The sequence below is a fragment of the Pseudonaja textilis genome, chromosome 1 (assembly GCF_049901715.1).
Source record: "Pseudonaja textilis isolate UNSWEBS1 chromosome 1, rPseTex1.2, whole genome shotgun sequence".
Taxonomy (NCBI): domain Eukaryota; kingdom Metazoa; phylum Chordata; class Lepidosauria; order Squamata; family Elapidae; genus Pseudonaja; species Pseudonaja textilis.
The window spans coordinates 212,030,735-212,043,298 of NC_141990.1; the positions used below are offsets into that span (position 1 = coordinate 212,030,735).

Below are 12,564 nucleotides of genomic sequence, written 5' to 3' on the forward strand. Positions count from 1 at the left end.
ACATGCGGGCAATCCAAAGTGAAGAAGACTTCTCTTTCATATCAACTGCCCAAACGTGCTTATTAGCTCTTCTGTATCTTTGAAAATACGCTTGTTACTAGCTCCTTATTCTTTGCTTGCCCTCTCTTTACCTTAGATTGGAAATAGGGTAGTCTTTAAATGCTAGTTCCATTCCTAACGCTTGTTGCAGAAGTAGATTACTCAGCAGAGGAAAAAAAAAACCACTATCAGGTATGGTTGTCCTGTATCACTTCCATCAGCAGTATTGAATAGCGGAAGATGTAAGAGAGACTGCAGTGATGCCTCTCCCTGTATATTTGAGGCCAAGGATCTTTTTCACCTCTCAATTTGAAAAATAAGCTTCAATTCCATAATTAGTTTTTTTTTTTAATAATTTGTGTATCTTGGGATGTTTTAAAACAGCAGTTTGCACCCCTGTTGAAGTTATACCCAGCTTTCACTTCTGACAAAAGCCACTTTTTACTCAGATAACAGATATTCAGAGTGGGAAAGGACCTTGTAGGTCATCTAGTCCAACCCCGACCCAAGCAGGAGATCTTATACCATTTCTGACAAATGGCAGTCCAATCTCTTCTTGAAAGTCTCAAGTGATGGCAGTCCCACAACTTCTGAGGGCAAGCTGTTCCATTGGTTGATTGTTCTCACTGTCAGAAAGTTTCTCCGTATTTCCAGGTTGAATCTCTCCTTGTTCAATTTGCTAGGTTCCCATTTGGTCCAAGCCCTGGGATAAATGCATGTTGGTGATGCTCCCTTCAGCCCATTCCTAATCCATAATAGAGGTCATCCTTTGCTGTTCCTGAGTCAAAGTGGTCTTTTCCACCCCATGTAGCCCATTAGATGTCTGCATTGTTTTTCAAGGGACTCAAAATCTGTTTGTTGGGACAGTGAGGTGGCCAAAAGGTTTGGGATCAGGCAAGCCTGATTGGCCACTTCAGATATATTCAGACATGCATCTTCCTCTTTAATCTCTTGTCATTTTCCTGCAAGGCCACTCTCTTTGGGAGTGGAAAACCGAGGATTTTATTGCTTATTGTACCCTATGACTATTATTAAGTGTTGTACCTTATGATTCTTGACTCTTGACGAATGTATCTTTTCTTTTATGTAAACTGAGAGCATTTGCACCAAGACAAATTCCTTGTGTGTCCAATCACACTTGGCCAATAAAGAATTCTATAAATCTATCTATCTCTTTCAAACCAACCTCTTTTGTTGTATGTGTCCAACAGGCTCAGGAAGTATCAGGACTTAACTCACCCCATAGGCCCAGTATTCATTCAAAACATCATGCCTGCACGAGCCTGTTGTTAAAACCATCCACCAAACACAGCAGTGTTGTGACTGGCAGATGGTTCCTTGCTGACTGATGATGTGAACGCAGAGAGAAGGCAGTGGTGCTGGAGTCTTTAAATGATGGCTTTGCTTAACCGATGGCATCCCTGAAATTAGGACACAGCCATCTGGCCTCAGGTTAAAAAAAAGGCAGGGTAGGAATTGGCAGTGGGGACCGAGGTTTTAAGACCAGTACAGATAGTCCTTGACTTAACAACCACAATTGAATTTCTGTTGCTAAGTGAAACATTAGTTACGCGAGTTTTGCTCCATTTTACACCCTTACTTGCCATGGTTGTTAAGTGAATCTGGTTTGGTTGTCACAAGGTTGCAGAATTTTGATCACATGCCTACATGCTATAACAGTTGTAAGCGTGAAAAAAAAAATCCCCTTTTAAGTAATCTTTTTTTCAGGGCGTTGTTAACTTCCAACAGTCACTAAATGAACTGTTGTAAATCGAGGACTCCCTGTATAGGTTTCTATCCACCCAGGCCACAACTGAGCCACCGGGGGAGCCCTTCTGACACTCTACGAGGCAGGTTTTCAGGATATGAGGGACAACAAACCGGACACACCATGGGAAGATGACAGTTATGTTTCTGGAACATTGTATTTCTTATTTGCACTTACCTGAGAGTAAATAAATCACACTGAATTTGCCGGCTTTGCCCATTTAACAAATGCAACAGGGATCTAAGTTAACAGCTAACTAAACAGTAGAAAGTATTGTATTCCCTATAATGTATCTTAGAGCAAGCTATAAATCATTTTCACATGGAATGCCTTCAGTGGTGGGATTCAACATTTTTTACTACCAGTTCTGTGGGTGTGGCTTGGTGGGCGTGGCAGGGGAGGGATACTGCAAAATCCCCATTCCCTCCCCACCCCACTAACCTGCTTTCCAGCTCTGTTCTCCTGTTCAGGGCAACAAAAGAAGACCCAGCTGATCAGCTGGGACCCGGGAGGTAGAGAATAGATGGGGTCAGGGGTCAGTCAGAGGTGGTATTTGCCAGTTCTCCAAAATACTCAAAATTTCTGCTACTGGTTCTCCAGAGCTGGTCAGAACCTGCTGAATCCCACCCCTGAGTGCATTGTAACTTAGAAGGGATTGCTCATGACTGTACATGGCAGTTGATCCCAAAGATATTTCTTTTTTTTGTCCTTTTGGGTAAAGCTTTATTGCTGTTCCAGGGTGTGCTTCAAAAGGGGTGAAATTTTCAGGAGAAAATGGCTAGGAAGAAGCAAAGCTACATAGCAGCAAAGAGGGGAGGTGTGTTATTGTCATGTTTGCGCATGTTGTTTTGAATTGCCTTCCTTCCACCTTTCTTAAAATATGAGCACAACTCGCCTTGTGACACATGATGTACCACTATAATCTGTCACTCTGAAGATTTCAATATGTGGAGAAATGCAAACTGGAAGTCTACAACAAGTAAAAGGCAGTTGGGTTAGTGGTAAGAAAAATTCCAAAATCTTTCCTTATTATTACTTGTATACCCATCTTATGAGCCTCTACATGGATCGGTTCATCTATACACGTCCTTTTGCAACATTTGAAAGTGGCTGGCTTCTCTTCTAGGGCTGAGACAGAGAGAGATTGGCTCAAAACCACCCTGCTGGTTTCAATATTTTTAACGTTTCAAGATCTACAAACTTAATTTTACAAGGAAATGTCCGAGGAAGAGATCTAGTGATGGGGGTGGGGGAGATGAAGGAATGAAGTCCTCCTCCTCAAGATAAAAGGTGCAGTTATATCCAGTGCTAAATTTGTGTTGGTCAGGATTGGCCTTGAATATTTTATTGAAGATTAGAACTGGGAATAAATAAAATAGACAGAGAGAAGGGCTGCTTGGTAGAAAAACACATTGCATATTTCACTGGAATAATTCTTTGACTATTCCATGAAGAGGTTTTGCAACAGGAAATAGGCTATCGTGCTTTCCTTGGGCAAGTTCCTTGAATGATCTAGCTGGCTTCCATTTATAGAAGCAGTAAATCCTCACATAGACCAGTCATATGTTTGCACTCCTTTAAAAGGATCGGATCTCTGCCTATACATAGCATTTTTTAGTATTAAAATAACCTCCTCTTGGAGCAACTTTTCTTTAAAACTTGAGGTAGCGCCAAGTTGATTTTTTAACAAGGCCAGCAGATTCCTATTTTGCCAAGACTTCGGGTATCCATGAAAACTACAAAGATGCAAGGCTGCTTTCTTGTTGTTACATTGCTTGATCCTAACCTGGATCATGACATACTTTTCTACTAATAAATATTGCTTCTTCAAGAGATCATATTTTTAAAGTTCTCAGAATCTCTGTTTGGTCCATGCCAGATGGCAGCCCTTTTTACTTCTACCCAGAACTATAGTTACCGATCATCTATGTCCTAAAACAGGAGATCCCAACCTGTGGGCTGTGGCACACTAGTAGGCTGTGAGGGGTTTGCAACTAGGCTGCAGAAACAGCTGTCTAGTGTATGTGCAATTAACATGCATCCTTGCTTGTGTGAGCAGCTGGTGAAAACACACACGTTCCATTTAAGTTCCACTTGTGCAGCACCATCTCTTCTATCCGGTCCACAAACCCGGAAATGTTGGGGACTCCTGTCCTAAAACACTGCTGATGGCTCGGCTATTTGCCATTTGACACAATGCAATTTAGTTTAAAAAAATTACAAAGAAGATCGCATTAATCCTTGCTGACTCTGGCATTATTTAATGTCTTCCCAATCATGTGGACATCTCCTTGGTATTGGAAAATCCCTTATGGGCAAACGATATCAAAACTGTAGCTTAACAGTGCAACATCTGCTTTGCCTCAGAAACTCTTGTGTTCGAGCCACAGCACTTCCCAGGAAAGTGAAGACGTTTCCTGCCTCAAATTATGCAAAACTGTCATAAATCAGTCTATGTAATATTAAGCCAAGTAGACAAAAGATCTAACTTATCAGTATTGTAGATTCTCGTTTCTGTTTTACAAGGGATGTGCAAAATGTTTCCATTTGAACCAGGGGTGGGATTCAATTTTTTAACAACCGGTTCTGTGGGTGTAGCTTAGGTGGTGGGCATGGCTTGGTCGTGTGACTTGGTAGACATGGCTTGATGGTCATGTTATTGGCAGGGTGTGGCCAACTCAATATCACTCACATCAAGGCACGCATCTCCTCACCTGGCCTCTCATGACTGTGGGGATGCTGCAACAGTCGTAAGTGTGAAAAATGGTCATGTCACTTTTTTCAGTGTCATTGTAACTTTGAATGTTCACTCCACACAAGCAAAGTACCAGCAAAGGAGGAATAAAAAACTCCAGAGACGTTCTTGAGACAGGAAGTCTCGTCCTGCCAAGAATGTAATAAGGGTAAACGGAGAGGCAGTTTCTGTCAGCAACACCAGAATGTTTCCTTTCTGCCTTCCTTACAGGATTAGGCCGGTAATTTCTTCTAACAACCGCTTCTCTGAACTGCTTAGAATGTTAACAACCGGTTCTAGCGAATAGGTGCGAACTGGTAGAATCCCACCCCTGATTTGAACTCTTTTGAGTTCAAAACATTTTAAAGCTTCCCATTTTCAGCATGAAATTCTTCCAGAAGATACAAAATAAGTCAAACTCAAAACCTGGAAGCTTTGCACATTTGCATTCAAAATGCCTTTGCACCCTTCTATTTTACTATTAAATTAAAACCCTCTTCTCACATCATTTGTGTGTATGTACACACAGATGTTTTTTCCCCTAGAGTAGACTGATCTATATTTCAGAAAAGCAACTCAGTGATTTCCTCTCCATAGTTATCCAAAGACAGAATATACCAATTCTCACATTGTGGAACCCATTTTTTTAAAATACCCATAATTGGAGGTTAATGGCTGAGGTGGTAAATCTTAATATCCTTTTCCTTCTTTACAAGGGGATTTGATTTGGTTATTTTTCTTGTAGGAAAAAAATCCTTCGGTACTTTAGTTGATAACAGCTGCTGCCGTAATTCAGCATTCCTGCACTTTTAAGCTTCATACATCTTTTCTTGAAGCACCGTGAAATTGAAAAATGTCCAACTCTGGAATGTAGCATGGGATGAAGAATGTAGTTTGGTTTGAAGTTGTTTTCTAACTTTGTGTGGAAGCAGAACTTTGTGTGGATGGTCTGAGGCTAGAAGACTAAGACTGGAAAAGCATATTATCCATCTTTCTTGGGGGCATATCATGCCTTTTAATTCCTTGTCTTACTTACAAAGGAAAACGTGATTCCTTGCGGTGGTGATGAAATTCTTGAACGTGTGTGGACAAATGCTCACTCAAGGCTCAAATAGAATTCTGGCTGAATTAAGCCTGCCGGCCCTGTTCTAGGCATGTTTATGAAAAAAAAATAACTTCAACGGACAACCAGGAAAATGCTCCTCTCATAACTATGGTAAATAATAATGCAGTGGGATTCTGTGAACTGGTAAATGATTCTAGCTAGCATAGGCTGCTGCAATTGAGATGTTTACTACTGCAATAAAAAAAATACTGGAGAAACTGCTGTGAAAAACATAAGATGCCCTTATGATAGAAACTTGAGTTAACATAGCCCTGCTTTGGAAAATGCAAACCCCAAATATTCTTATTGTGATAACTGCACTTTTAAAAGCAGAAGTAGATCTGAGGGCTCTTAGCTGTTTTATTGATTTCCTTCTTTATAGTTACAATTTAAGAAGCACAGTTACCGAACTATCTGCTAAATTAAGCAGCCTGTGAAAAAGAATTGAAAAACTGTAGAACCCGGTGAAAACGTCCCAGACATTGTTATAACAAGCACTGAATCCAAGACATCTGGAAGTAAAATGCAAGCAAAATTTGGGCAAAATTTAATTCATTTCTGAGTGATGAAATCAAGTCAGGATAGAAACTGGCATGCTGTTGTAAACTTAATATTTCAATTGTATTCTCCAGAATGCTATTAACGGAATGATACTGTGTATTCTATTATTAACACATTAAGTATTAGTTCACAACTCACTGTCTGAAATTTGACACAGAAGCTGAACATTTGACATATGCCATTACTTGATCAAAAATCTATCCAAATAACCACCCATGTAATTGTTCATTCTTAATGAAAACAAACTAATTGATGAATGTGGCTTTCTATTTCTTGTCCTTCATCTACTTCACCTTCTAGCTTTCAGATCTACCATGTTCTAATCAACCTCCATAACTGTTAATATAAGAATTGATACTGGATTTGCCCCCACAACATAGTTCATCTTAAATATGAGTTGATGGAATTAAGAATTCTGTCAAAAGGCCTTCTAGGGATTGTGTAAGTGTGCTTTGTGTAACAAAAATAATAAATGAATTAAATTCTGAGACTTTACGTTATGATAGTCATGGTGATATAGATAAAGAATATAATTATCTGCCTTTAAATGCAGGACAGGAATGGGAAATATGTGGAATGCTTTTTTCATAATCTTTATTTTGAAAAAAATACTTTATTGTCCTTACATAGCACAATCTTATTTTGTCAATATTATTATTTGCGGAAATAATTAACATGCTAGCATTGCACATAAAATAAAAATGATAAAATGAGAGAAAGATGGATTTAGGCAGACAGATGTTTGAGCTGTTTTGTATACAGCATAGAAAACAAAGTATGTTTTGCATTTAAGTGTATGTCACCTCTTAAGAATTGACACCAATGTGACGGCAGGTAATCAATATTTCACATTTTGTTTTAACCTTTTACTGCTAATGTTGACATGGCACAAATTCTCCCTTATAGAGTTTCCCATCATGTTCCACAAACCAGATGACATTTGTTTATTGATTTTATTTATTTTCAAATTTTGAGGCCACCTTGACAACTCTAGTTGGCTTACAGATCGAAAAGGACACAACTGTCTATACGAACCAAAGAGCCCTTAGGAACCAACCATAACCAAAAAAATACTCACATCAACCTATCCTCAGTGCTTGGGAAGATACTCAAGTGTTCAACTATTTCCTGAATTATATAACGATAGGAGCTATAAAAATCTCAGGGAAAGGGGGTAATATTGTTCCAGAGATCAGATGCTGCATTAAAGTAAGTGCATTTTCTGGATTCTTCTTGACTTTCTTGAATTGATGGTGCCCAGAGTTCATCTGCCCTTCTTGATCATATTGGATGGCTTGAAATTGTGGAGAATCATGCAGACTTCATTGCTATGTTACATTTAGCTTGGATTTTGAAAACTGATTTGTTGAACAGTGGCCTCATTTGCTTATGACAGTAACCCAACTTAGGGTAGGGAAAGACATTCCCATAACTTGGTCCAACAAGATGGAAGAACATTCTCTGGGGGAACTCTGAGACAGAACAGAAGAAACAAAGAGTCAGTATTGAGCAAAATAGAAATGGCATGAAGAAGGCTGAAGAATGAAGAATCCGTGCAGGCTAAGATAGCTTGAAAGTGGTGTTTTCCAACCTTGCCAATTTTAAATTCTGTGGACCTTCAATTTCCAGAATTTTGGTAGCTGAAGTCCACATGTATTAGAGTTGACAATTTTGTAAACCATTTGATACAAAATTGCTGCTGCTGGAGCAGGTTGTTATTTTTTCAACAAAGTGGTTTTGTGGGGTGTGGAATTTTCAATTCTCAAAGTGAATGACTCATGCAGACAACACCCATTTTTTTGCATTTTCAAAGATCAGCATATGCTGCACAAGAACAGCAACACAAAAGTGTTACGAAGGGAAATTGAAATTCCTACCCAGATGAAATTGCAAATCTGTTTGAGCTACATCTAACCTGCCATTCAGTGTTGCCATTTCTTCTATGGTTATGGTTATGGTTGCTGATGAGAAATTTTGGAGCCAAACCAATTAATGCTTCTGTTGATCTTTTAAGAAGGATTTAATGGAATCGCCTCTAGTGTAGGCAGTTATTACACTGACACTTTGGTATAGGATAAAAGAAATCAGTTTATAATCCAGCCTCAGGTCATTTTCTCTTTAGACTGCATAGCATGAATGTAGAGTCATTCATTGGATTCCTTTACAGTAAGGTGAATTCAGTGAGAACTTTAGCTCCCTTCCCATAATGCTTTTTTTCCTTTTCTGCAATCATCGTTATATGCAGTTGAAAACAAGTTAATCCCTTTTTTATTTCTCTGTTTACTTTCCTGTGAGGTCCAGTTTTGTGCAATGGTTAAGATACCAGGTTAGAAAGCAGAAGACCCTGAGCTCTGGTACCACCTGTGGGAAGCGCCCCTCTCCCAGAAAAATGAAATATTTTGGGAAATATTTAAAAAGGCAGAATATTATATTTCCCTAAAGGAGAAATGGAGAAACATGCTCTTAAAGACAGAAAGCATCCCCCAGTCTTTCTTAATAGCCCACAGCAGATGCCAGCACTTAAGGAGATAAAGAGCTTATTGAAAGAGGAAGCCAGCTATCTAGATGGCTCTATTCATAAGCAAAGCAAATACTGCAGGCAGAAATCCCTTCAAGACAGGATATTTCAAAACTCCTTGAGCAAAACTAAGAAAGACAGAATGATAGGATTAGAAAGCAGCCCCTCACCCAAGATCCAACACAGGACGAAAGCCAGTTGCCACAATAGGAATTGCCCAAACCCTTTCAGAACACAAGCCCCCTCATTGCACCACACCCAGAACAGCTCAAACTTCAAAAGTCACAGAAACCTATAAAGTTCCATCCACTCATTCAACCATTTGTTCAGCTCACCCAGAACCACAAACCCTGGTGGTTCTGTTCACCAGTAAATGGGCCTTCTTTCCAATCAGCCTCTAGCCTCCATGTTGTTCCCAGTGTCTTTCTCCCAGCTTGGAAGTGAATCAGATGGATTTTCCTTCCAACATACCTAAGGCATAATGCCAGCCAGGTGACCTTGAGCCAGTCATGCTTTCTCAGTTGTTGGAAGCAGACAAGGGCAAACCACTTCCAAACTCTTGCAAAAAAAGGGGGGCGGGGACTTGTCCAGGCAGGTACAAGAAGTCAACACTGACTCAAAAGACATCAAATATGTATATATATTTGCATATATCCAGAGTCTACCGTGTTTCTCATATAATAAGGCCGGGTCTTTTTTTTTTTTTTGAGCCCCGAAAAAATGGCTAGGCCGTCTTTTTGGGTGTGACTTAATTCCCCCACCTTGCATCTTCGGGTGGGCGGCGACAGCTTGGGTGTTGATCTCGGCGTTGGTGGGGCACTTCGTATCGGGGTCAACGCAGGCAGCACCATATCCGGGTGTGCAACAAAAGTGCTTCCTAACAGCAAGCCCCCCCACCATTCCTCCCATTTCGCATGTTTTAATATAGGCCTTAATTTGGGGGAGGGGCTTAATTTGATTTCATGCCTATAAAACAATGCTGGGACTTCTTATTGGGGGAGGCCGTATTGTTGGAGAAACAGGATAGCTAGGAATTGCCAAGATCTGTAATGCTAATAGTTCACTGCTGAAAGAGAGAGAGAAAAAATCTTGCATCTCAGTTGCCGATGTGCTGTTCTGTCAGAACCATGTATTCCATAACCAAAATGGAAATAATAAAATTTCACAAGTTTTAGCTGTTGGTGGATATGAGTTTTCCTTGGTTTTAGCTGCAACATGGCTAAAGCTACTAGTTTAAATCCATGTGTTGCATGTCAAAGGGCTAATTTAGGAGCCTCCAGTTCAGAAGGAAGGATAATCAAGGAGACAATATAACAAAAATGTATAAGGCATCATTGGCCAGTAATCTCAAAATCAAGAAATTCTCTAAACGGAGTATGTCTTTGATTAATTTCGCATGTAGACTAATAAAACACACACACACACACACACACACACACACACACACACACACACACAGAGTTTATATATATTACAATGTTTCTTACTAGAATCTAGTATGTTGCCCACAATATAGAAACAACACTGTGAATAGGATGGATTTATTGTAAGTATCAAAAAATTGCACAGTGACTTGGAATGGCAACATTGAACCCAAGATGTTTGAAAGGCTACTTCTCCTGTATCAGTCTGCCAAGGCTTCAGCCCAGAGATAGACTTCCTTGTAGGGTTTAGGAATATATTTGGAATATTAAGGATTTGATGGGCAGGCTGACCAAATCTTTGCACAAATTGACTGTCTTGCTGGACACAATTAATTAAAAATTGAATTTGTCAGAAGGTGAACCAGCATGTTCTCTATGAACACAATGGAATATTTAAAGAGCTCAAAGAAATTGCTATAGATAAACAAATAAATAGAATTTGGTACATACAGCTTTCTATTTTGCAACTGGTGTTAAAAAGTATGTCTTAAATCATATGGGACAGAGAATTTGGACACTAAAAGAGTTAGCTCTCTAAGAAGATTTGAATGACTTTATATTCCTTTTGTCCATCCCTGCTTGAAGGATGTAAATGCTACAGTCCTTAGACTTTGATATGTCCTGCCAAATGAGTTCAAGCTTATCTTTCTCCGTGATCTTTATTTTATAGGCATTTTTATTCAGGTAGATTCTTGGAGAATAGAAAAGGCCATTGTATGTCATTTATTTTGTAAAATACAGGTAGTCCTTGACTTACAACTTACAATTTAGTGACCGAAGTTTCAACAGTACTGAAAAAAGTAACCGATGACCATTTTTCACACTTATGACCATTGCAGCATCCCCATGGTCACATGATCAAAATCCACACATCTGGCAACTGACTCATATTTACGATGATTGCTGTGAGCCCCTTTATGACCTGCTCACAAGCAATGGAAAAGCCAGATTCACTTCACAACCCTGATAACTAACCCTTAACTGACAACTGCAGTGTTTTTGCTTAACGACTGTGGCAAGAAAGGTTGTAAAATGGCACAAAACTCACTTAACAAAGGTTTCACTTAGTAACACCAATTTTGGGCTCAATTGTGCTTGTAAGTCAAGCACTATCTGTAATGTTCTTAATGTTTCCATTCTGTTTTCATCCACATATCTTTTATTTTATTTTTCTTATTATTACTGTTATTAGCCACCTTGAACCTTGGAGAAGATAAATTTATCTTCTCTGTGGCGAAGCAAAATTTTTATGTGACGTTGATATGGACCAATAACGTTTGTTCTAGGGAAGGAACATTTAAAATCTCCAATTTTTTTCCTTGGGCTTTCTTTCAGTTTTTCTTTGTTTTCTTTAAAGGTCTCAGTGTTTGTTCAAGCGGCAATGCTACCTCCTGTGAAGAATGCTTGCTCATTCATCCCAAGTGTGCTTGGTGCTTTAAAGAGGTAAGTTCCCCATTTTTTCTCCCTAACAAAGCAAATTGCATCCTGGGTATTTCTAACCTTAGTTTTTTTTCCCCTGCCAAATTTTCACCCTTAAAGAAAAACACTATAGGGTGGATACATCTTGTTCCTTAGGCTAAGATGCCTGACTTTTTAGATGTTGGCTCTGGCTTGGAGAAGATTATTATGCAACTCAAAAACTACCACCCCATTATGAAATTGGTTCTTAAGGACATGTTTAATTCAGCTGAACACTTGCCATAATAACTGCTAGAACATTCCTCATATGCTGTGGCTTTAGATCAGGGGTCCCCAAATTTGGCAACTTTAAGACTTGTGGACTTCAATTCCCAGAATTCTATGCTGGCTGAGGAATTCTGGGAGTTGAAGTCCACAAGTCTTAAAATTGCCAGGTTTGGAGACCTCTGCTTTAGATATACAACAAGACATTTGAGACTAAGGGGCATGTACAGTGAGTTGATATCTCCAGGGCTTTTTATCAAAAGCAAGAGCCTAGCCCTACGAGAAGATTGGCTTCCTCCAAACCTTTGGTATGGAGCTTCCTTGTAAGCAACTAATGTTTAAGACAAGTGTGCTACTGGTGTGGGGACATCTAAAAGGCAGAAAATATTGGTGAGGATACAGTCATATTAAAATGAATTTATGTTATTTTCCTGGCACCGAAAATGCAAGTGTTTTTAATAGCTGTGCCAATACAAATGTTTATACAGAGATTGTTGTGGCTGCTCTTTTGGGACAATCATCAGTAGTTCATGTTGAAGCATAGTCAAATCAATTGTGAAGATTTTTCAAACCTGACTAGAGGTTAAAGGGCTGTTTTATATGAAATAATTCCTGAAGCCTACAGTAATTTTTCATTTAAACATCCTCTTTGAATGATGCCACTGCCAATAATAACAAGGCTTTTAAGCTAGGCTGGAAAAGTTGACTATCTTATATACTAACTATGAACAG

The 12,564-nt window shown here is 39.2% G+C and overlaps 1 protein-coding gene across 1 annotated transcript in view; it reads left to right on the forward strand.

The window, feature by feature from the left end:
• ITGB5 (integrin subunit beta 5) overlaps positions 1-12,564 on the forward strand; it is a 77,731-nt gene that overhangs the window by 2,010 nt on the left and 63,157 nt on the right. Inside the window, exon 2 of the mRNA XM_026707946.2 lies at positions 11,507-11,592. Within this exon, the coding sequence (XP_026563731.1) occupies positions 11,507-11,592 (86 nt within the window). The remainder of the gene's footprint in view (positions 1-11,506; positions 11,593-12,564) is intronic.